The sequence below is a fragment of the Anoplophora glabripennis genome, unplaced genomic scaffold (assembly GCF_000390285.2).
Source record: "Anoplophora glabripennis isolate ALB-LARVAE unplaced genomic scaffold, Agla_2.0 scaffold333, whole genome shotgun sequence".
NCBI lineage: Eukaryota > Metazoa > Arthropoda > Insecta > Coleoptera > Cerambycidae > Anoplophora > Anoplophora glabripennis.
Genome location: NW_019416412.1, coordinates 125,940 through 152,312, shown reverse-complemented (window position 1 = coordinate 152,312; position 26,373 = coordinate 125,940). Strand labels below are relative to the sequence as shown.

General features: G+C 31.4%; 2 protein-coding genes across 4 annotated transcripts in view; one reads left to right on the top strand and one right to left on the bottom strand.

Moving 5' to 3' along the window:
• LOC108913278 (adenylate cyclase type 2) overlaps positions 1–26,373 on the top strand; it is a 115,843-nt gene that overhangs the window by 45,609 nt on the left and 43,861 nt on the right. For both annotated transcript variants that reach the window (XM_018718809.2, XM_018718808.2), the window contains exons 2-6: positions 1,617–1,753; positions 13,010–13,348; positions 18,743–18,937; positions 22,422–22,631; positions 24,221–24,348. In XM_018718809.2, coding sequence (XP_018574325.1) covers positions 1,617–1,753; positions 13,010–13,348; positions 18,743–18,937; positions 22,422–22,631; positions 24,221–24,348 — 1,009 coding nt within the window. The remainder of the gene's footprint in view (positions 1–1,616; positions 1,754–13,009; positions 13,349–18,742; positions 18,938–22,421; positions 22,632–24,220; positions 24,349–26,373) is intronic.
• Positions 3,231–26,233, bottom strand: LOC108913279 (fatty acyl-CoA reductase wat-like). 2 transcript variants are annotated; one of them, XM_018718811.1, is made up of 8 exons: positions 26,131–26,233; positions 8,798–9,170; positions 8,129–8,400; positions 7,967–8,076; positions 6,440–6,702; positions 4,034–4,227; positions 3,604–3,861; positions 3,231–3,374 (listed from the first exon to the last, which is right to left on the bottom strand). In XM_018718811.1, the coding sequence occupies exons 2-8, from the start codon at positions 9,134–9,136 to the stop codon at positions 3,296–3,298; spliced, it is 1,515 nt and encodes a 504-aa protein (XP_018574327.1). In that variant the 5' UTR covers positions 9,137–9,170; positions 26,131–26,233; the 3' UTR covers positions 3,231–3,295. The 2 variants fall into 2 exon arrangements, with proteins under 2 accessions (XP_018574327.1, XP_018574326.1); XM_018718810.1 differs by lacking the exon at positions 26,131–26,233 and adding an exon at positions 10,264–10,326.

Genomic DNA, 26,373 nt, shown 5'->3' with positions numbered 1-26,373 from the left:
GTTTTCGCCAATAATCGTGTGTATCCTTCTGGGAGTGCCTACAATGTCTACTCCATCGGCTTTAGTGAAAAGAAAAAATATATTCTGTTGTGGAAAACTTCTACTGGTACATTTCAAGGAAGCCGAGGCTTTCGTAAGGAAAACAAGCTTTAGAAATAATTTTTTGCTGTTGAAACATTGTAAGTTAATCTCTAGAAACCCTGTATGTATGTAGGTAGGTGTTTTTTTAAATACTCTGCGATTAACTAAACTAATTAGTTTTTCATCAATTTGTAACATTATTTGTGAGTATAACCGTTGTTAAAACTGTACAGTTAAATAAAATTAGAACAGTAAACAGGGATTTTATTCCAGAAATACGAATGTTGATATGCCATAAAATGCAATTTAATTCGGTGTGAAAACGTTACAAAAACGATTTGGTGACGTGCCAGGGACATATTAATATAGGTATACTTTAAATTAATAGTAATTTATTTACAGATGTACATAATAGTGATAATCTGTGAGTATATGTTGGCTAGTAAGATATAATTAAACTTGAAATAATATTTGCTAGTAAATTGTTTATTTAATGCATCTAATATACTTATAAATCAATCTATAGAAAATAAACCCATTTTACTTACATATATCTACATGCATTTAAGCATGAAATGATTGACATAGACTGCATTTATGATTTAGCATCCCGAAGAAAAATGTTTAACATTAATTATTAGAACAAAACCCTATTTGAAATAGTTTGAATAGTTTTATATTAAACCTACAACATATCGACAACTTATCGTATTTACATTCAGATTATCAAAACCGCAACAGGAGAAGCTTCAAAATTGTATTGTCTTTCTCTAAGAAAATTTAAACTATAGTGAAAATATCTAACATTATCTGCACCTATTGATTTGAAACCAGCTCAAATATACGATGCGTTATGTACCTATTTGAAATTAATACATACGTTTATATAGTTATAACAGTGATCATAAAACAGCTAGTTGAGCATTGCAACAAACTTCGACTACAGGAAGTTATAATTACTGCAGTATATATAATATTTCAATACGTTTGTAAGCACAATGCAGCAGCTTTCTCGTTAAAATTTGTTCCGGTTGCATTTTATGCCAGAGGCTTCTATCAGGTATTAAAATAGGCGGAAAATGTATTGGGTCTATTACAAGCTTTAGTATACTGAAATTTTTGTTCAGGTTCAAAGACTGTGTGGGAAATTAATTATGAATATAGGTTGACATATGACGAGCGTATTTTATTTTTATATTAAGATCATAGGTATAATAGATTTAATACGTATTCCACTCAACATTATAATATAATATAATATAATATATGTAATATAATCATAACTATGGTTTTTTACATTTTCAGTGGACGGTATGGAATTATATATTATAGATATTGATAGTTCAGTTACAAAAAATTGATACCGATATGGGAAGTCTTTATCGTTGAGCAACTTATATTCAGTTCTTATAACTTTATTTGGTATTGTTATTAAATTAAGCCCTTTTCTTTGCTAAAAATACACAAAAGTATAGCTATGCTTTCNAATATAATATATGTAATATAATCATAACTATGGTTTTTTACATTTTCAGTGGACGGTATGGAGCTGGAAACCCTCTATCATCGATATTGCATCCGTTTGAAGCACTCTCTCTATTTGTCCTGCCTGACTGTTGCAACAGTGACTTGCATCGGCCTCTTGATCAGCACTTGTGTACTGCATGCTCAAGTAAGTAATATAATAACATTTAAATAGATGTATGATTAGAAAAATATAAAACTGTGATATTTATTGAATTATATTCATTGAAATTATATCTTCTTTCAAGAGGTAACGGTAGAAAAAGGATTTTAAAGCAGGCACAAATCTGATTCAGGTTTACCAACTTTGGAGTTACGTTATTATATTTTTTAAATATTTTCTGGTAAATTACAATTAAATACTCATTATATTTGTTTAAGAATGGTTTCTCGTCCGTATTTGCGTTTTGCAGCAACACTGGAGTTCCTCACCTTTGTTTGTGGAAAGAAGGTATCAAGTGTTTTTGTATTTAAACATTTCCTCAGTTTACACAAAGGTATCCACTTGCTAATTGGCTTCGTATCACCCAACAAAAGGAATACTGTTGACATGTTGTTAAATGTAAGTCGAATCTTTATACGTATAAAGGAATATGTTTGGAATTTAAAAGCACTAGAAATTATGAAAATATTACATTTATCATACAATTAGCTTCGCGGAAATATTATTTCATATTTCAGCAGAAAAGGAAATATGTATAATAACTATAATTAATAACTCACAATATTTTTCGGTTTCGGTTTCGAAAATTCAATACCTATGTATGCTTTCAGCCACGAAAATTAAATAATTCCAAATATTTAGAATTTTCACCACCTAAATAAATTCCATCATAAATAAATTCCATTTTTCGTTGCAAGTGGGTTTAGAGCCAATAAGTTCCATTTGTTTTATCTCCATGTCTATATTTTTGAGCTCTCTGTCGACATTGTCCTGTGCAAAAATTATTCGCTTTAAAAGAGAAACGAAAGCGATACCTCCACGGAAGCATTACAACGCTATCGTTGGAAAGGGCCTTAATTAATTGTCTTGAGAATAAAGCTTCAAATTCAATACTGAACTGAATTCTTATACCTTGTTTAATTGTGTTACCTTTTAATTTAATTATGGAAAAGTTCTTAAGTTCTGGTAAAATAATTGATGAGTTGTGAATATAAAAAAGAGTATTTATGAGGTAGGATTAAATTTCCAAAGTTTTTCAAGGCCTTTGTCTGGAGGTATTGTATAGCTTGAAATGATACCTTTGACACTTTTACGTTTTCACGAAGATTTCAATTTTAAAATCTGTTAATTTTATTGTTTTTGTTATTGGGAAACGTGGTGCGATAACCCTCAGCATCCACTGCCTGTAATTCATTGTGTATGCCGCCAGTGACAGTTTCAAATAGACCGGTAAGACCTTTAAACAAACCTCGTGTTCGACCCGCCTGACCATTTTTCCACCTGATCATAATGGCAGCTTGATTTATGGGCGATTCACTCACTAAAACTTTATTTTAATGCCTTCCTAAAATCTGTTTAGATATGGAATTTTTGGTTAGGGTATTACATAAAAGACGTAAAATTATTAAAAAAATATATTACGAAAAACAAAACTTTAATAGATATTTTAATGCTACAATTACAAAATAATATATTTTGAACAAATAAATATAATACAAAATACTTTTTGCCTATAAATATATTTTTTTATTTAAACAAATACCATAAAGTCCATAGCAAAGGAAGACTAATTGCAAGGGTAGTAACCTTATGGGCCCAGTACAATCTACAAAGTAAACATTTTCCGGTATTTTGAGAAAACATCAATGGGGTAATAATTCCCTTGATTTTTTTCGTTGCAAAACATCACGAAGTAAATAATTTCCAGTCAAAGAGGAAATACAGAACAAAAAATACGAAAAATTGGTCAATATCTTGCACAATACAAAATTGCCAATTTCATTTTGAATATTTACTTGGTGTTGGTTTTACATAGAAATATAACAAGTGCTTACCTTCTCCATTTTATCTTTGCCTCGGGAATAGTCTCTTTAGGATCATTGAGAACGTACAATCTAATTCCATAAAAATAGGTTTTTAAAAACTCGTTCCAGTCCACTTGTCGCAGATCAGCAAAGAATATCTCTCTGTCTTTGTCGGACATCTTATCTAACAATTTTCTTACGTTATTGGATTTATATGTCCACTCTCTGTTGCCGAAGTACGACAGCACATCGGCAAATTTGTGGAGTTTCATGTACATTTTCATCATTCTAAAAAAATGATATACTGAACAGATTATGAATTCGTTATTAATGAAATATATTTTGAAATTTATTATAGCGATGAAGATGCAACAATTATTTTTTCATTTTTAATGCGTTATAGCGACGGCAAGGCATTAGTGTTAGCTGTCAATGATTAGAAAAGGGAAAAGATACGTACGTTGGTGGTTTTCCTATAGATAAACATACTAAATCTGAAAGGAAGGCTGGCAGGGTATGGACCATAAACGCTAAAATATTGTATAAGTATAAGTTACTGTATATATGGAAACTATGGAACCAGACGGATTTTGAACTTGGAGCTTCTGATCCATAGCGCAAGGATTTTTCGAAAAATGACCCCCATTTTATTGGCTGAAAAATAAAAGGATTCATGTGATATTTTTCATACGTATGGGAACGGTCGATTATATCCTAAAGTAAGATAGCTATCGAAAAATCTGTTGCAATAAAGTAAAATTAAGTATACAGGATTAGACAAAAACTTATGACGAAGCAAAGTTGCTCTTTTTTTAATGGAACACAGCGTATATTATTCCATACTCCAATTTTTCTCGAAATTCTAAACAAAATTGGTATCGTTTTAGAGATATCGAACATTGAAAGTAACTTTTTACTACTCTCAAATTTATAAAAGAAAAAGAGCCCCAAATTATGGATATTATGGATATTTATTTTAATTTTTTAAACGACCGTTTCCGTACATATTAGAGACCCTGTATTTTATTTGCTGAGCTTTGATGATTTATAGACCGTGAGGTAGCGCACATGGGTGTGGCGTCATCGAAAAATGTCTGGCAAAGGGTCTGAAAAAGGTTGGAAAATTAATTTCTTTTTGCATAAAATAAATAGTTTTTCACTCATCTTAATGTGTCCGGCAGTTGATGCAAAAATAGACATTAATAAGTGTCTAACAATTTTCAAATGCCAGACGGTTTTAAATAGCCGAAAGGGTGGTTCATAGGGGTGAACTTACAAGAAGAAAAAAAAATTCATTGTTTACTTTTTGTTTGGCAATCGAAACAATGAAAGTTTTTGTTATGAAAATGATAAAAATAAATTGCCAGACGGTTTCCAATGCTCGGAGTCGAGTATATCTGCGGAAAATTATGTGAAAATTTTTAACATTTTTAAATGATCTTAATGTACAAAAAAGAGGGCCATTGTGTTTGTGGTATTATAAAATGTTATTAATTTTTCAATGCCAGACAAATTGGCCGGTTCGGAAATTTATAAATAAATAAAAACGGCGTGAAAAAATTTATAAAAATTTCAATAATTTTTTTTGTCTGGCATTTTGCATCTCAATTAGAAATGCGTGTATAAACACAACATACAAATGCCAGACAAGTTGAGTTGTTCAAAAATGTATAAATGAATTAAAAAGTTACAAAAAAATTAACGAGAATTGGTTTTCTTTTTCTATTGGAAATACATATTTATACTTCAGGTTTAAAACGTCGGATTTAAAGTTGGGTTGTTCGAAAATTAAAAAAAATAATTAAATTAAATAGTTTTAAAAAAATTTGTGAAAACTTCAGTGTCTTTTTTTGTCTGACAACTCGTTTTTTAGTAAAAAATACATTAAAAACTTTTGATATAATCACTTTTATTCTTTTAAAATTCATGTTTTGAATTATATTTTCCTGCAATTTTATTTCTTAATTCGAATATGATTTTAAATTTGAATTTTTTAAATTTACGAAGGTATTTCCTATTTTCCAGCTTTTCTTGGCTAGGTAAGGCACTTTCGTTGACAGCATCAGATTCAGTAGGAAATTTTACGTCGGAAATAGTATCTTGAGTGTGTTTCTCGAGTAATTACGGCTTATAATATAAAGGGAAATAGTGGAAAAAATGAGAAATTGTAGTTATTTACAATTTTGTTTATATATTTATATATTTTCGAACAGCTGAACTTGTCTGGAATTTTTAATTTGAGTTTGTAAGCGTATTTTTTATTAAAAAACGAATTGTCAGACAAAAAAAAGACATTAAAGGTTTCACTATTTAATTTAATTTAGTTTATTTTTTTTAATATACGAACAACCTAACTTGTCTGGCGTTTTAACCTGAAGTATAAACATGTATTTTCAATAGTAATGCAAAATGCCAGACAAAAATAAATCGTTTAAATTAGAAAAAAAAGAAAACCAAGTTTTCATTAATTTTTTTGTAACTTTCCAATTCATTTATACATTTTCGAACATCTCAACTTGTCTGGCATTTGTATATTGTGTTTTTACGAGTATTTCTAATTGAAATTCAAAAAATGTCAGACAAAAATAAATCATTTAAACTTTAATATGTTTTTACGAATTTTCTTTTGTCTGGCACAATTTTTCCATTTTGCAATTTGTCTTGCAAATTTTTTGTTACAAGAAATATGGGTATTAATTTTAAGTACCCGAGATACCAGACAAATAGTGATGTGTGCTAGCTCACAGTCTATTAGTACGTATCAGGATAAACATCAAGCTGACACATTGTTATATTTTTTATAAATATTTTTGAATTTATTTGAAATAGCTCAATACTCTTAAAACAAAGTAAAAACGCTTATTACCTTGTCACTGTTGCTTTCAAAGTGGTACACCGGTATCTCGCGTTCCTTTTTCTGTGCCATATTCGTTTGGTAAGTCGTGCCCACATCCCAGGCAGCGGCTATCAATGAATTCATGCACATATCTACGGGTACCACGTTGCTGTTCGACGTGGTACTACCGTGCGCCATTCTGATCATACCTAGCCCAGCGTACGTTACCATGCCGGTTGCGGCATACGTATTGTTAATCCAGGATTTAATCGGCTCCCTGTAGGTGGAGACAGCTGAAACAATTTTAATTTAATTCCAAAGACTCGTTGACAAAAAGCAGAGAAAAATATATATTCAAGAATGGAGTTCACCTACAACCAGTTGCCAGTTGTTTTTACAGGGTGTTAATTACATAATATACTGCCAAACTTTAATGGTAAATTCTCACAAACAAAACGGTTCATATAAAGAGGGATAGGATCATTGAAATGTAAAAAATATCAAATTTAACTGATATAATTTGGGCTAATGACTTAGCGAATTATGGACAATAATTTACTGAGTTCGTACATACGTCTGTTAACCAGTGGCGGAGGTACTGGGAAACATTTAAAATAATAACTCAAAAATAGCGGATTCTTCGAACAAAAGGGAAGATATCATTTTTGTTGGAAATACTTATCCAATTTCCAAAACAATTTGCCGAACTTCTGGGGGTCTTAGTAGCTGCAATTTCCCCATATCTCCGCCACTGATTGGCAGATGTGTGTGCCAGTTCAGCAAGTTATAATTAAGTAAATCACTAACCCAAGTTTCATCTATCTACGTCAATGATCTTAAGGGACTATCAGTCACAAAATAAATATAAAAACATCTTCAACAACAGTAACACTAACATTATCATTAACAGCAACAAAAGCAGCAACTGTAATCGTATCGTAGTTCAACATGCTCTCACAATGACACAGGCTAATTATATCGTTAAGTTTCTTAAATAATTGTTACTCGAAATCGCGTTCTTCCTAGGAAGGAATAAAGGATTCCAAGTTTGCTGCTCCAATAACGCTTCCTCACTTGGGATTACCTGTATAGTTAGTCTAAGTAGTTACTAGTAGTCTGTATAGTTACTAGCAAATACAGTCTGTAAACCTTTGTTGAAATAGTGCATGGGGTGTATCTTGAATAGATTGTTGTTGATGTAGGTGCTGCTGTTGTTGCTGCTGTTGTTGTTGTTGATGTTAATGTTGCTGTTGTTATTGTTGTTGTAGTGTTGTTGCTGATGCCGTCGTTGTTATTGTTGCTGCTATTGTCGTTGCTGTTGCTGTTGGTGGTTATTGTTGTTGTTGCTGTTTCTATTGTTGTTGTTCTTGATGTTGCTCTATTTGATGGTATTGTTATTTTTGCTGCTGCTGCTGTTGTTGTTGCTGATGTTGTCGGTGCTGCTGATCGGTTTGTTTAATAGATTTATAGACACTAAAGTAACTGATTTAACTGTTAATGTAACCTCGAATAACGCACCTAATACGCTTCCAACTTCCTTCTTTCAATTTTTCTTACCTATGCCGGGCCTATGTATTCCAACGGGTAGATCGAAACCTTCTTCTTCAACAATTCCTTCCGCAATTTGCTTGGTAAATGTATAAGTATTAGGATAGTCCCCTACTAACCTGCAATATACTGGACGTAACAGAATGAAAGACAAAAACAGTTAAAACGTACATTTCAGAAATTTTATCAAAAATTTCATCTGGTAGTTTCTCTGTCATCGTGATCAGCGTTTTACCGTCGAATGCTGGTGGGTAAATTTTCTCCTCGATGACTTTATGGATGCAATTTGAGTAAGCCGTGGATACGTGCATTAGAACTTTAAGATTGGGCATCTCGTGCGCGAGGGTGATGATGTCCCTGGTAGCTCTTATGTTAGTAAATGTGGCTGTTTTCAGCTTCTCCGTGAAGTTCAGTGTGGCTGCCATATGGAATATTATATTCACCTATAAGTAAATGCTAAATTTTAAGATATTAGTAACAACTTTATTATTAAGGATAGAATACCTCCTACTAACACTGTGTTATTTTATTTTTCAAATAAAACAGTTTATTTCAAAAAGATATTTTGTGAAGTGTTCAAAAGTGAAATCTTTCTGATACTAATTTAATTTTAGCCATTAATATTTAGACAAAAAGAAACTAAGCTAGTATTTTAATTGATTTAATTCCTTAGTAGTTATTGCATAATTTGCATTAATTTGATCTCCAATCACTGTCAGGCACCACATTTGACATTCCCTTTATGTTTTTGGAAATTTTACCATCTCTGCCATGATTTTATTTTGTTTATTAAATATTTCTCAAAATATAATTTAATATTATTTATTTATTGGCACCTACCTCTTTTTTCAGAATTTCAATGTCTTGTAAGCTCATTCCCAAATTTGGTAAATTGCAATCTCCCTCTATTCCCACGACGTTGTCTCCAAAGTTTTTTCGTTCTGCCTTTAGCCTCTGAAAGGGTACATCGTCCAGAATTTCTCTCGCTCTAGTTTTCGTATCCTTTCCCTTCTTTTGTCTTATTAAAATATAAATCGTAGAAACATTTGGACAAGAACGCAGCAGTTTTTCTAATAGAATTTTGCCGAAAAATCCTGTACCACCGGTAATGAATATTTTGGAATTGTTGTAAAACTGCTGTACTGGGGTTAATGTTAGATTTTCCACTCCCGAACTCATCGTTTTATTAACTAGGTATATCGAATTTGACGATCTTAAAAAAAAAAAGATTTTTTTTCTAAAGTGGCACAATTAGAACGTGTGGTTAAGGTAAGAAAATAAGTAAAAAAGTAAAAAGTGGTCAAAGTAAAAGTAACAGCAAAAAGTAAAAAAGTAGAAAAAGCGAATAGTTAAATTAATTAAAAGTAAATTTAATTTGTTGATTCAGATTATTTTAAAGATATAAACTTTTTATATTATTTAATTTGTTTGGACTAGCTTTACAAAATGTGAAAGCTAATAATATAATATATTTTTAAACGATTTAGATTAATTCGTTTTTGTCACTTTTTGAATATTTCAAGTACCTATTTCAATATCTATTTTGCCAGCGTTGGTTACTGTATTTGGAATTTGGTACTGCCAAAAATGTTAATTACTAACTTTTCGGAGTCGTCGATCAATTTTTTTCTATAAACATTTCACAAAAGTAACTGTTTTTATTGCAATATCCTAATTATATACTTTTCATTAGCTGAACTAACTATAGGTTGGAAATAATTGATTTTCGGACCCAGGTATTGTGGAGACTTTTGGTCAGTATCAGAAAATCAACAACTTACCACAATTTCAGCCAATTTAACCAAACCTACATTTTCACATTGAACGAAAATGATGATAATGAATTATGTTACTAATGTAACTTCACTTTATAAGTAAGTTTAATATAATATAATAATTATCTGATGTGGCAGTAACGAAAGTTGGATGGAATTTTTTAAATTATGTGTTCAAATAGTGGAAATTTAGGTTTAGAGTACCATTAAAATAATTTTAAAGTATGACCCAGAGGATGTACTTACGTTAAATAATACGGTTTTACAGGATATTTGTTATATCTTTCATATTTGGCAACAATTATTCAGCGGCATTATTATAACTACTATATGGTATATTATGATGTTTAGAAATTGCTCTGACTTAATTGGACATACCTATGTCAAAATTATATGAATACAAATGACATCTATTGTGTATTTAGTATTTGTCACATAAATGTCAACATTTAGATTTGATTTCGAACATTATATGATTCCATAACATTTATCTACTTTGGTCTAGGTATAAAAAATGTTATTTTCACTTACCAGTTGGTATATTCCAGTTATGAAGAAATTCTCTTTGTAACAAATTATATAAAACTGATAAAGCTCTCCGAGTTTGATGAATATATACAAAAAAAAGTTAAAGTATTTTAACTGGAATTATAATTTTAGAAGAAGATTAACTTCGTATTGTTATTTTTCCATGAAATTATTATCGTACATTGTTAATATTTAAAATATTTCAGGGTCATACATAGATAAAATACGCATTGTCTTTGTCGGATACAGATGTGGCAACAACCATTACCTATTCATTGGTTCATGTAAAAAAATAGAAAAGAAAACATCGGCGTAGCATACGGTAGCGGTGTTGCTGCCTATCCAATACTGTATATATCCGATTGGTAGATTATTGTTCAAAAATAAGTATGTATAAGTTGTGACTGTGTACTAGATAAGCTAAATTATACAGGTCTAAAAATTCATTTAATTAACTTCTCATAATAATATCTAAAAAAGTACATTGGAGGTCCATCTGATTAAAGTGTCGTTCTACTATCCTAAATGATTGAACAGTACTTCCTATCGAATCCTTTTTTTATAACAAAAAGGATTCGATAGACATATTAGATAGGGTATTGCGTACAGCTATTTGTAAAACATGTAGTAGACCAAATACTTAATATACGAATGTAGATGTAACGTAGATCGTGCAAAAATTGGAAAGTATTTTTTTCTGGATGAACACCTCTATACGCCTATACGGAAAATTAATTTCCAAATCTGAGTTGCTAATAGACAGTAATCAGTTACAAGCGAGTTTGTATATAACAGCATTTCCAGGCAATTTCAGCATAGCTATTAGGCTGTTCCCTGCTAAATAATTCGACTTCATGAATTCCATTGGAATATTGGAATTTTTGAGCACAAAGCACCTTGAAAATAGGAAGGGTATTAAAAAAGTTTTTTTTCGTTCAAAATATTAATTTAGATTTCTAAATGCACATTTTCTATTTAACTTTCTTATACCAGTTTTTATTAGTTTTATAAATTTTTTATTATATCGCATAGAAATCTACTAATAGTTGTTTCGGTCAATATCATTACTTAATAAATAGTTAATTAATTTTGATGTCACAGTATCACAAATTTATTTACATTTGGTACACACGCATGTAATCGCCATCGTCTAAGTTTTGTGATATTGCATAAAATGTAATATCTATAAGTACACATAACTATTTACATTTGGCTTGGAATAATAATTATTATTAATGCGAAGTCATTAATTCTGTTTAATTTGTTGTTAAAATAATTAATTAAATAAACTCTTGTGTTCTTTTCTTGAGAATAAAGAATCATTGGAATAGAAATGTTAAATGTTCTAATGGTTAGTTTTACTATTTCTAATATGGTCAGAATTTCAAATATAGGTTTAATAACGTTTAATAAATAATTTGCCTATTTCATTGCAGCATTGTTACCTAATGTTATGCGTAAGAAACATTTCTCTATAATTTTGTTATCTGTTATTTTTATATTGTGTATAATTCGTTGTGTAAATACACAAAATCGTGAAATGATCAAATAAAAGACGTACTGAATAAATATTTGAAAACTTTTCTTCGGTGACATTAAACAAATTAAGATATAGTTTTACGTTTTTATATATATCTTTAAATATAACTTGTTCTTTTTTAAAGTTTTTTTTTCAACCTTGGAAGATAGGTGTCGTAAGAAAATGACATTACGTTCCTGAAGCAGCAGTCAACGAACAAGGCTAAAGTTGTCAAGCCAATTGCAGTGATGCTATTTTGTGAGGTTATGAAACTATGGAAAATGAATACTATTCCATTTAATAACGTAAATCCGCTTTCTATTTGATCACTCTTTAGTGGGCTGTGATTAATATTTACTAATTAAAACTGAAGTTGGCCAGTGAAAAAGATCCACGAAAAAAATAGAACTTTTGCAAATTTTGTGTTATAGGTTGAAATTTATTCTCAACTCCATATACAGTTATTGTTACTTATAGGAACTTAGTACACTTTCAAGAGTATTCAACCACTAGCTTAGTTTATTGGCGATATTGATCTCTATTACTGTGGGGAATGATCGGTAAGAGGATTAGTAATCCCAGCACAGGATCACGCGCCAAACAAGACGTAAAGGAATGGAAAATCCTTCCCAACCCTATTCACGGGCTTAAATCTTGAGATGTGTTGACATTTTTCGATACTTAAATCTGGTTTTTAGGATTTACGCCCTTGAATAAGAACCGTCTATTATGAGTAGGTTTTGCTTGAAAATATGCAGATTTTACTGGAAAATATTTTCTTATTGTGAATCGAATCGTTCTTACTCTCTGTAGCATCTTCTCGTATCTATAATCGCAGAATATTGTATTTAGATATGAACACGACTGGTATGACACCAAAAATAGGTAAAAATCAGAGAAATGTGTATTAATCGAATATACGAACATAAATAATACGTCAATATACACCATATGCAATGCCTGCAATTCGAAAGTTGCTTACAAACTTCAACGCTCTCTCTGCTTTGCTCACATGGCAATCCAATTGTTCCTGGTTATCTCTGGCTATCGTTAGTCGTGCCAAATGTTCCGAAAAAGTCCTGTCCTCTAAATTACTTCGAGTTGGGAATTCGAAAGCATGTCGATTTTTGATAGTGGCCTCTCATACAACAAGGGATTGGTAATAAATGTAATATACTATAATTAGCTGGAAAAAGAAAAAAAAATAAAAGGATCTATCCATTGTTTCAGGACCTCAACAAGAGCATCCTCCCCGTGGTTGTTCTCTCCATCCTCGCCTTCACTCTGGTGTTCGTGCTGTTGGCCTCCCAGTTTCCGGTGGTGCTGGAATCGGAAGCATGGGCGCTACTTTCGTCGCTCGTGGTCACCGTCACCGTCTCAACAGCGATGCTGCTGCTTGCGGGACGACACGCTCCTCTACCTCTGTTTGCCCTCTTGATCGCCATCCACACCATGCTGCCGCTGTCCAGGTCGGTGGCTCTAGCGCTGGCTGTTATAGTCACTGTGGCTCACTTGTCCGTCTCTGTAGCCTACAGGATCAACGCTGGGCCACATGCTTACTACTTGCAGGTAAGAATATGATAATACATGTCGCCTATTACTTTTATTACTTCAGCGTAAAGGCATTACTTTTTTTTCAAACGAGCCCAATATTCCAGTTCATATATTTTTTTTTAATGTTAAGCAAAATACTAAGAAATCACCGAACACTACAAGCATTAAATGTGATAGAAACAATAATTTGGAGGGCACTGAATTATTACAATGATACGAAAAAACATTTTTGGAACCGCTGATTCCATCGATATGTTGACTGGGTTTGTTTGCAAATGTTCATATAAATCGCTAGACATAAAGATATGTAACTAAGTTTTAATAAAAAACTCCATATATTACCGCCATGTCCATGAATTCAATGTTACTGTATTGACTGATCATTTTATTAATATTGATAAAAAATTATTGACTAATTTTTTACCTGAAATCTAATAACACGTAACACGTATACAACTTGTAGTAAATTTTTTTTTAAAATTGCTCTTTTTTGAAATTAATAAAAAAATGGAATGATTTGAAAGAAGTAAATAAATAAATTATACTACAGTACGTTTTTAAATTTGTATAAATTTTTAGTTATAATTTTAATATATGGGCGGCATTAGGCTACTTTTAATAACAAATCTTTGCTCTTATTAATGATCTGTATACACCTATAAAACGGGACAGCCTGTATATATCGTATCGTATATATACAGTATACATATATACGATACACAAATAAAACTTTTACTACTATTTTAAGAGTCGACGGAAGCCAATATGCTAGAATTTTATGGAAGTTCGAAGATTTGTTTTTCGTAGTTTTAAAATTAAGTTTATGGAGGACTGAAAAGTTTTGCAGTTAAAAGATCTAAAAATTAATAAACATATATTTCAGCAACATTAATCCTTCTTGGAACTAAGTAAAATGTTCTACGCTACCAAGTTTTTCATGTAACTGACGATGAGCTATTATAGTTAAATTTTTACAAAATTATTCACAGAATTGCTAAAGAATTTGTGTGCTGATATTTAAGATTTAAAGTGCTTTACTATTTTACAACTGATTCATTGATGGTAAAATGAAACTTTTAGAAAAATTTATATTCAAAATATTTTTTTCCTAAATTTCAGTTTGTAAAACGGTAAAATTTATAAGGACACCATGAAACTGCGAGCGATGTCAGTTTAATTTAATTCTGTAAGCAACTAAAAATTAATTGTACCGCAACGGATTCATTAAGAGCAAAGAAAATGAATTTTCTCTGTACCTTAATTTGGCCGAAGTAAATTAAAATGCAACTGTAAGTAAATTAATCAAATACTATATTTCTAAATATTCAGTACTGTCAAATTTTATAATAATGTTATATTTATAATTTTGATACAGAGCTGATATATTTTGTAAAACTGACACTAGACATGAGACAAAAACAAGTATCTCATGATCATCTTTCAGCAACTTGTAAATATTTTTTAATTTAATGTAATAATTATTTCAGAATACTGTGGATATTTTTTCCTGAAAATACATATTAATTTATATATCTACATACTTTAAACTACAAGTAATAGAATTAGCTCTACACATTAGTCTGTGTTGAAAAAAATGTCTGCGTTTATATTATTTATTCAGTTATTCAGCATATTAAGGGAGAAAAAAAACTATACATCATTTATCGGGAATGGCTGAAAATATGCCCTTATGCGCACACATTTCAGGCAGTGGCTCAACAAAAACTGTATTGCTTACGTGACTTATATCCACAATATTTCCCGTTGAATACATCAAACGGCTTAACGTATTTTAGTTTATTGCCTGTATAAAAATTTAAATAAAATATGGGAATTTTCTAGTGCCGGGATGAAAATATTCGACTTTATGATATTGGCCTGAACTATCGCCTCTTTTATGTGTTGAAATGTTCATTGAATTATTTATTCTACATCGCTTTTCTCATTAAATTGATTTATTAATGGTATAATATGAATCTGATTTGAATTTGAATAATGGAGAAGTTCTCTTTTAATAGACATTCCAAAACATTTATAAAATGTAATATTATTTGACTTTTTTAACATACAGTTGCAGTGACTGAAGCTGTACAGTTACATCTATTTAGAATTTATCATCATGAACTGAGAAAATTTACATTTTAGTTTGGAAATAAAAAAAAATGAAATTATTTGACACATAATATTATTGGCAATATTTTATACTCCGATATGTTGACAGCTAGTTAGAATGAATTATTTTTTTACAAATAGATCTAAGAGACGATTGTATGAAAAATATTGTAATTCGTGCAAGAAAGAGTTTCTGGCACTTTAAATTCAAGTGACTCATTTTTCAAAAAAATGTGGGTTTATATCTCGGATATAATGCAATTTGCCTTTAAAGTCTTACTTTAGAGACATGCTGTAACTTTTCTAGTAAATACTTATTCTATCCCTGGTATAAAACCTGTATCTTCAATAAAATGCGTGCGACCCTTGAAAAAGTAGCATTTCCATTATACCCACATACATTTTAGAAGTTATAACCACGTATATGTTACCTTTTTGTCGAAATTTCAACTCATCTTCAAACGTTGCGAGGAGTAATAAACTTCACCTCAAAGAGGGTGCTCCAGGAAGTCAAAGTTTTCTGGTTCCCTGTTTCATCATATTAATTACCTTCTCCAAGACGGATTCGGGATTATGCCCTTTACGAACTGGCAATTGTTCCCCGCTTAATCGTCTCGAGATACAAGAGACCTACCGAAGCTGTTTGCTACATTTATTAAACAGCGATACACAGTCTTACGCAACAAAGTGATCCCAGAGAGAGAGGTAGAGAGGAAGAATTTTTGTTGAAAGTGTAGCCTCGTTGGCATATACATGGTCAGAAATAAACAAAAATGCGTTTTCTTTAATTCAACACTGCAATTTTTAAATCTTTAATAATGGGACGCAATATTTTTCATACTCTTCTTCACTGAACTTTTTCATTCTCCTGTGAACCACCTCTTATATAAAGAACTTATAGGCCATGCAAAAGAGCTGGGAAATGACCATTTCGCGCCTATTGTTAAACAAATTAGGTTGGCAACGGCAAAAATACTGTCATAAACGGCAACCCGAGTACTTTCCCAGATAAAAATATTTTATTTGTGGAAGTATGTTAAGTGCATATGAAATATTGTTAAAGGTCAAAGGGTTGCTTGATTTTTCGGCGAGCCGTGGCGCGGCGGAAGGGTGGTGGAAGCGAACGACAGCGAGTCGGAAGAAAATGACGATAATATTCATAGTCCTGCCGTTAAGAAAGCGAAATTCGCTTAAAAATAATATATTTGACAGTCTGTAACTCCGTTTTCAACGAATCTTGACGATTTTTTTTAACATAAAGCTCTTTTTATAAGTTTTCCGAATATGTAATAATATAACTATATGACGCACGTGCGTCGTATATTTCATTTTGCAACTAAGGCTAAAAAATAAAAAACTTTAAATGTTGCTAATTTGAAATTTAAAAATAAATGATAGATTTCAATGTATTACTATGAAATCTGCCACGAAAAAAAAAACAGTGCGATTGTGGAAGATGCTCGGGATCGTCCAGAATAATAATTAGTTAATTTGTTTATAAGGCCATAACTTGTAGACTATTCAACTTACCGATTCCAGATTTCGTGTGAGCTATTAGACAGCGATAAGGAATGAAAGGATGTGATGCTAAAACGTTCTGGTAATAATAACGCAGTTTATAAATGATTAATTCAAGTCATAAATAAACTTTTTCTGTTTATAACTTTTGATCTAATCATTATTTTTTGACGCTCGAGGGCTAGTTTTGTAGATATTTTGAAGACGAAAAAAAGTACTTAACTATTTTCTAGTGGAAATGAGCGGAAAAAAGTTATAAGCGAAAAACGTGAATTTACGTAAAAATTATACAATTAACCATCCTGTAAACAAATTCCCCCTCATTTTTTTGACTTTGGAAACTAATATGTTATTGTACATAATATTTAGCATCTACAGTGATAAATTCAGCTTGCCGAAACAAAAAATCGCGTCCAACTCTATATTTCCTGGCCTACATAGTAGGTAAAGTTTTTTTAAAAGTGTTAGTTTTGTATATTTTAATTTCACATATTTTGACTACCATATTGTACTTTTAGACGTTCAACTTCTTGATAAGTTTTCTGTTACAATCTTACAAATTAATACTTGCAGAGAGTTACTTGTGTATGCTATCTATCAGCAACTTTCAAACTTTTACGACTTGCGGAACCGGGCCAACCTTTCGACTTTTATTGAGGAACCCCCCCTAACCTAAAAAAAATATCCAACACATTTTTTACTGATTATATGTATAATATATTTATAAATACTAATTTTAAGTAAGAGTGTACATTTTTTTAAATTTTATAGTATCGATATTGTTAATTTCAAAATTTTTTTACTCATCGTGGAACCCCCAGAGAGGTTGTGGGGAACCCCAGGGCTCCGCAGAACACAGTTTGAATACCGCTGCCTATATAAATATAGATTATTTTTTACTTATTTAGTAGAACTACTAATGAAGTCGTTATAACGCTCCCAAAAACCCCGACTGGAATATCCAACAAGAGTACTAAAATTTATTGAGTCCATTATGTCGGCAATAAATGAGGACATTAAGGTCTGCGTTATGGCTTGGTTGTACTCCCATAAACATATCTCATAATCGCAGAAGGCCCTTGTTATACGTCGATGGCCGGGAGAGCAAATAATTTTTATGTAGGCGACAGGAGTATATATGAATCTGTATTTTCAAAATATTTACAAATGATTATATTTCCTAGAGAGCAACAAACAAGTTTATTTTGCTTCTAGCGAAGACGCGGCATAGCACAATGATTTTCAGATCGCTATTTAAGTCAGATCGGGATGTAGGCGTTTATTTATTATATGGCGAATAAACTACGCTGCTGGTATTAGCGATAACACTGTGAGGATATAAATCAGTAAATGAGGAGCAGTTAAGGAAGATATGACAACAAATTAGATTTTTAATGAAAGATAGGTGCACTAGTATGTATGCATGTCACAGCAAACTCTCTTATTTTATTAATTTTCTGTGAAATAACTGATCCTCAATACTTTTAGGCAAAGTTAACAAACCGTAGTATTTAATTTGTAACGCAGTTATTTTCCTAAAGTTTTACTCATTAATTATATCAACAAAAACTTCTTTACCTTCTCTTATGTTAAATAGTTCAGAAAGTTCTTACTGGACTATCTAAAGTATAGTTTTTTCTTAATAGTTCTAATTCCTGGCGCATTCGCCAGAATACAGAATATCGCCCAGCAAATTTTTTTTTTTTCAAAATTAATACTTTTTCCACATTTTAAGCGCCCCTTAACTTTAATAACCGAATTACAAATATTTTTTTTCAGTTGGTTCCGGAGTCAGTAATGCTTATTGCCGCAAGCTGTACCGGTCTCTACTACAGGCATATGACGGAAGAAGCACATCGCCACACCTTCGTAGGGACTAGGACGTGCATCGAATCCAGAGTGAAGCTAGAGTGCGAAAAAGAGCAACAGGAACAGCTACTACTTAGCGTCATCCCTGCCTATATTGCTGCCGAGGTCAGTGTCTATTCTCTTTTATTTTAAAAGTTAGTGGACTGGCATGGGCTGATAAACAAAAAAAAATGCTATAATCGGGAATATGAAATATTCCCTGTTCCTGAAAAGGATGGACAACGCTTGACCACAGGTTCCTTGGATGAAAATAATACTATTTAGCTTAACTTACTTATATACAAAAGTGCACGCCTACTGAGATATAGCCTTCCACATATAGAATAGATAACCTAGTTTTTTCCAAATAATTTGAAAACTATTTTTCTTAGAAACTTCAAATTTGGTACACATATTTTTTTATATAAGGGCAACGTAAATAAAACATTTGGTGATAATACATATATAGGATGCTCTCTTTCTAGTGCCTGTGTGCCACTGGCTATCCCGTAATTTTTTTGTGTGTACACCAGTGAGGTCAAAATTTATATTTTAAAAAATAAGTACTATTTTAGAAGATTTTTTTGCCCTTACAAAATTTTGATATCGTTTATGGATTTCGAGTAAAATTGGCATTTTTATACATTAAATACACAGACAAAAATTCCGATTTGTAAAAAATAATTTATAACTACAGCTTCAAAGCAGGGAATAATAATGAAAAAACGTCACATTAAAAAAAAGTAACTACATATTTTTAATATTTGTATTATCGACGAATAAAATTTTGTAAGAGGCAAAAAATATTCTAAAATAGTGTTTATTTTTAAAAATATAAATTCTGACGTCAAGTTAGGCTAAATAGTCTTATTTTCATCCAAGGAACCTCTGGTCAAGCGTTGTCTATTCTTTTCAGGGACACCCTGTATATTATTTTGTATTAAATCGAAGGGTAAACTCGACCAGTTTAGATAAAAGCGGTCTTACCGCTGATTTTATCAAAGAATTTATGAACAGAACTTCTAAAGAGGGAGAGAGAAAAAACTCTTAAAAATTAATGTCCATTATTTGTATTTAAGAGCAGTTAAACAATAGTTAAAGTGTCAAAACGTCCTTAATTTTTCCTTTTATTAAAGTAAATCTTTTGTGAACTGCGTAATAAATGTAAGCGCATGACATATTTCATCAAATCTTAGATTAACCTGGTGCGCCTTGAGCATCCCATTACTTCCAACGGCTCTATACGAAATCTCCGTGGATCATCTTCGACGTTGTCATATATATGTCAGCATTTATTGAAGTGAATGACGTGCATAGATATGAGTAATTCTGTACATTTTCTCGGATGGGACAGGAAAATCACCGACGCGAAAGGAAAGATGTAATGAAAAGTGAAGTAATATCGGAGTATCAGTTTTTTTGCGATGTCAGTGTCACAAAAAATTAAGTACACGTCCTTTGTAAGGCATTTGAGGGTGAATAAAAAGGTTTTGTAGTACAGCCGTATTAATATACCCAGGAGGAATATTTTTCAACTTGTCCTCGTTTGATATGATTTACAAAAATGTACAGGGTGTTCTACAAGGTCTATGACAAACTTTGACAGATGGTAGGTGGGTTAATTGTAAAACCTTTGTTCTTATATGAACAAAGATCCGATTCGTTTTTGGTTAAAAGTTAACAGCATTTAAAAAAATATAATTTCATATTTCAGTCAAAGTATATAAGTTAATTTTAATATTTTTTAATCGAAAGATGGGTAAAATAAAATTAACAATATTTCTACTTCGTGATTTCGAGGCATGATTTTATATTTTCAACAACAAAACTGTAATTATCTTTTAATACTTCCACTCCATAAGCTAAAAATCGGTTCTGTTTCATATTTTCGAGGTTTTCCACTATACCACGCAGATTAGTAGTTAATTTCATTAAGCATTCTCTTTACATATGCGGCTTTGTTCTACAGAAATCTCTTTGGTACGTGCTGCTTAGTGGGATTAAGAAATATTGCATGATACATTGTTAATCGTTTCATTATTTGGGAATTTCGCGGAGAGTGATAGAGCTCAAAATTGGATACATTCACTTTAGTTAAGCTGTAAATATTTTCCTTTGACTCTAAAGGCTTTAAGTTCTTTTAAGTTCATTCCAAAAATTTGTCCAAAATTTAAATAAAGTTATACTACTATCTGAATATTCACCAGTAGATTTTTTTGCAAAATATTTGTTCTGTAAGCTACTTCACTATCTCAAATTCATATACAACAATTATCAAACGGAATAGTTGTTTGGAACAGGGTAGATACAGACTTTGGTACCTCCTAAATTGTAAATTAAAATTAAGGAGATAATTAAATCGACGGTGTTCTAATCGAACGCTTATCAAAGTTTAGATTGGTCCGCGGTAACTTTTTATTATTGCGAGACGATCTTAAATTAAAAACGCTGTTCGGAAAGTCGAAACTAACTTGGTTATTTTGCTTCGATATAAGTAGATTATTCTAAGCAACATTTTCAATTAAAAGTTGTGGAACTGCTACGCGCTGTGCACCATTGAATTAAATTATGTCAAATAGAAATATGCCTCGTTCTGCGGATTGTGCCGACTCAATTTCTCAACCCTGTGAGTTGGATGTATTAGGAATGATAATGTGCTACTTCTATACATATGTGGCGAAGACGTATCTTGAAGGGTATTATATCATTTTCGCTATGCGATACGTTCTTCGTTCATGCAATTTAATACGTCTCATTCCTTGGACGGCTAAGGAAACTGTTATTCATTTATTTAAGTTTCAGTGTTTACTGATTTAAGTTTTCATTCACATTGTTTGGAATGAGCATATTTGAGGAAATATTCAATTGCTCCTTTTAATATAATAAAACTATAACAGAATCCAAAGATAATTTTAATTACTGATTTTCATCCATGTTTCGAGAAGGTAAAAACAATGTAGGTGTTCCTCGTTAAATTTTGATAACTAAGCTGCCTTTTCAACGCAAGCTACCTCTCATCGAGGATGAAATTATCTTTATTGGAACCAAATACATTTCATTACTATAGTGAAATTAATTTTTCTTGTTTCAAATTACGTTATACTTTTCTCCGAACTTGGAACTCAATTTCAATGACTCAATGGGAAAAAGCACTGGTCCGCAGAAGACTAGATATTCAGATTTTGAAATTAATTTCTTTTCAGTGCCTCTTATTAAATATCGAATGGAATATTCAAATCCTGTGGCACCTTCTTTTTAATGAAGGAATCACCCTTTGAAATAATTTGCGTTTAAAATTAAAAAAAAACACCATATTTAAATTTATCAAGACATTTCTCTTAAATGAGACGGGTCTATATTCTACAATAATTTTTAGTGTAATAATAGACATATTTTTAATTTTTAGTGAGATTTCTTATATTTTCTGAAGACGTAGATAAAAAGTAGCGATAATAATATAAATAATTATATTTTGACACTTAATTTTAATCAGATATATTAACCGCATGATATGTGGCAGACTTGTGCGGAGAGGGGGCGGCCTATTATTATTATTATTATTCTGTATGTTGAAATATTCCGTAAATTTATTGTATTATTTTTTTTTCAGGTTAAACGAAGTATAATGCTGAAGATGGCGGATGCCTGCAAAGAACATTCCAACCAAAGTTTTCACGAGATGTACGTGCAGCGCCACAACAACGTGTCCATCCTCTACGCGGACATAGTGAACTTCACGCCCCTCTCGGAGCAATTGTCGGCATCTGACCTCGTGAAAACCCTCAACGAGTTGTTCGGAAGATTCGATCAAATCGCTCAAGTAAGCAATTCGGTTTAACATGTTCAGGACTTGAAGCTTTTGTGACTGGGTCTGTTCCTCATTAAGCTCAAGTGTCATTTTGATAACTTCTGCGAGGCAATATTTGCCCTCGAATTACTGATTGAGGGCTCTCGATTTCCATAAATTAGACGTCAGGCTGGTTTTGAACCATAATTCGGATTATTGGAAGTTAAAAATAGAATCGTTGTTACAGTAAAAATCTCTTGTACATGTGTGGAACGAAAAATGTTTTTCAAATGGTTTTATCAAAATTATCTAACACAAAACATTCAAAAGTGTCATAGTAGGTACACAGACAATATAGCTTATCGCCACAAACTGCGTGTTAAATGCTTTAAATTCGCAACCCGTAAAGGATGCAGGCTTTTGTCAGCCGGTATACAGCAATAAAATTTAGGGTGGTAATTCTTCTACTTGGCGACAGTTCTAGCGGTGGCTTTGTTGTCAAATAATAACTGCCAAATAAATTTAATGCAATCAATTATGTAATTAAAGAGATATGGAACTTATCTTTTGTTTGGAAATCACATTTGTGTTAAATGCTAAATGAAATAAATCAAGTTAGAATTAAAACTATGAATTTACCTAATTAATTATTTATTTTTTAACACCTTGGAATGGGAGAATTGAAAAACTTGAAATGAATGTTTTTAAATTTGTGCGTCGGCATCGGCAATTCGAAAACTACTGGCCTATTCCAGTAGCGGTCTGGGGCGATAGCTATTTTGTATGTGGTAGATATAAAAGTTTTAGACACTTGTCAAAACTAATTTAAGAACATAACTCTATGTTCTTGCTCGATATTAAATATTATGTTAGTTGGTTATGGAGCGTATGAAAAGTTATTAACTTTTCTTTGTCTTGTGCTGTGTTAGTAATAATTTCTAATCGAAAAATGTCATTCGTCTTCATTTCCTTATCATATATAACTTCCCATTTTTAAAAGCTGTTTAATGTGCATGAAAATTAAAAGGAAATAACTTTTAATTGAATCCTTTGAAATAGGCACATCAAAGGACACCAAACAGTTTTTATCCGTATGGAATATCCTTTCGTTTATACAGCATTATACGTTTAAGTTTTGCGAAAAATAAACAGATTCTGGCTACTGCAGGTTTTCGGTTGTATTTGAATAAAAATTCTCTCAGCAAGCTACAGTTTCTTTGAACAAATATGCGATATGTGTCTATCTCATATATTTTATTAAGTTGAACTCAGACTAGCAGTAGATATTTTTGAATATTTTATATAAAATGTATCCTGAATATAGGAAACATTTTATGGTTCAGTTTATAACTATTTAGTTTATTCTGACAAACTGATAATCGTCGCCTAAGTTCATTCTTTGTATACATTTCGCTGTAAATAAATAAAGTAACAGCTGTCTTAATAGAGGAGAGAGATAAAGTTACTTACACATGTTTAAATCAGTCTGTATTATAATTATGACATTATCATTATTTAGTCATGACGTCATAAATGGTTCGTATATTAAATGTTTAAAATATTTCCCCTTTCAAGAAAATGACGCGCTTAATTCCATTGTTTCATCCTAAATTCCATTTCAGGATAATCAATGCATGAGGATAAAGATCCTGGGGGACTGTTACTACTGCGTTTCAGGGTTGCCAGTGTCAAGGCCAAATCACGCTTACAACTGCGTCAACATGGGCCTCCAGATGATTGAAGCCATAAGGTCAGTATCGATGTTACATTTGCATGTTCTCGATCAATTACGTGAGCGCTATCATGTTTTATCTAACTCTGTTACTCGGGCCACACGGTGGCTACAACACGAAGTTGTGTTACCGCGAGCAGGATACATGCACATAATTAAAAATTATAGTCTAGACGGTTTTAATTTTACTTGTTTTTAACAGTAAGTAAAGCACGAGAGTTTATTTTCTTCACCCTTTAACATTTCGTGTTGTTAAGGTAACTTCACGCAGTGGCTTTTTTACTCCGTTGGAATTTGTGAACTTGGTCAGTGTCAGACGTCATTGATACTGTGATTCACAAACTAACCGCAGTGCTTTAAAAAGAATAGTTGCAAATAATTTTTATTAAAAAACTAGTTATTTGGATTAAATTTTGAAATATTATTGGCATATTATACTTTCCTGTGAAGTCACTGTGAAAAAAAAGAATATAATCGTTTATATTTCTATTTAATGGCAATATGTTCTTTTGAATGCTATTATCCTACATAAAAAATAAAGTTATGTAGGTACATACAATTTAACATTTATATACGTGTGAAAAATTAATATGCGGACGCGCAATATAACATTCGTGCACTGTACTTCCGCATATATACATTTTCGATACATTTTTCATACATTTTCATGGTATATATACTGATGTGACACACTATATCATACTGTACGCTTCTATGCATCTATAGGGAACCATCGATATTCTAAAATGCTTGACGTTACAGTTTAATTCAAAGAAATTCCAACCAAAACTTACGTAACATTCTTATTGTCTGAAGTCAATTGCAATTTTCGATTTTTTTTCTTTATTTATTGGTATTTTGTCAGCTGGGAAGAAAATTTAAAAACTCCTTAATTTTTACGAAAATAGTTTTGCCTAATAAAAAATCTCACAGATAAATATAAAATAGTTATGTGTGTTTTGTGTTTGTCTGCTTTTTTCTAGTGTGAGAATTTTGGAATAAATTATTGAAACTACATAAACCTTGCATTGTGTTTAATGATACACTTCTAATAATGCATTTTAGTTGTAAAACAAATATAAGTATTAAAACAATTAACACAAATTAAAAAATAAAAATTTTACTAGAAAGCTAATGCATTAGCACGAAATTGAAGAATTTGTTATACGAACGAATACACACGAACGAAATGAGGAAAAATTTGTTACATCCTTTGAAAGTTTAAAAAAGTTTTAAATGTCGAATTTAGAGATACAGGAACACATATTAGTTTTGTGCACGCCACTTGACATGTCCATTAGCTAAGTCATGTGTTTTTTAAACAAAAAGTTTTCCCGTATGATCGTTACTTTGCTGGACAATAAATTTTTTGCCAGATCAGTTCATTACATGATTACACGGTACATGGTAATCCAACCAGGATATTATCTGCGGATACGTCCAGTTACACATTGCTCTGTAACTTGCTGTCACCATTTCCAATTACAGATTCCGCCTTGGGATATAGATATCTATCTATCGTTAAATTAACAATAGTTCTAATGGGTTACATTATCAATCAAGAGACGAATACATATTCAACAAAGTGTCTGTTACAAACGTAATATTGGTAATACTGAAAATAAATCGCATCGGGTACTAAGTATTCTTCACTTTCACAAAAAAGTTTATGCACTGAAATTAGCAATACATTTAAAACCTCTAATAATTGCTAGAATATTTTATGTTTAAACTGCGTTTTTATATATAGGAAAACTGGTATTAAAAATCATAGAATATGAACAGAAATTATGTACTTACTTATTCAAGATGTGTAACTGCTAATCACTATTTGTTTAAAACAAAATAATTGTAGTCTAGCTTTTTAAAAATATATATTGTTGCACAATCACCCCGTCGTCTCGCGAGCGCAGATAAAAATAATACACTTATTATTGAGAAAAATCTCACTCTACGAAATATATATTATACACACGGATCCAAGCGAAAACAGCACTATTATCTTCACAAGGCCGGCAAGCAATATTTACCACGGTATATAAA

Bases quoted from the DNA above. Each gene is read 5' to 3' on its own strand.
- LOC108913279 (XM_018718811.1), bottom strand. From the start codon at position 9,136: ATGAGTTCGGGAGTGGAAAATCTAACATTAACCCCAGTACAGCAGTTT. The intron at 8,401-8,797 runs GTAGGTGCCAAT...ATTTACTTATAG, and splicing joins TTGAAATTCTGAAAAAAGAG to GTGAATATAATATTCCATAT. The intron at 6,703-7,966 runs GTAAGAAAAATT...AAATTGTTTCAG, and splicing joins AATACATAGGCCCGGCATAG to CTGTCTCCACCTACAGGGAG.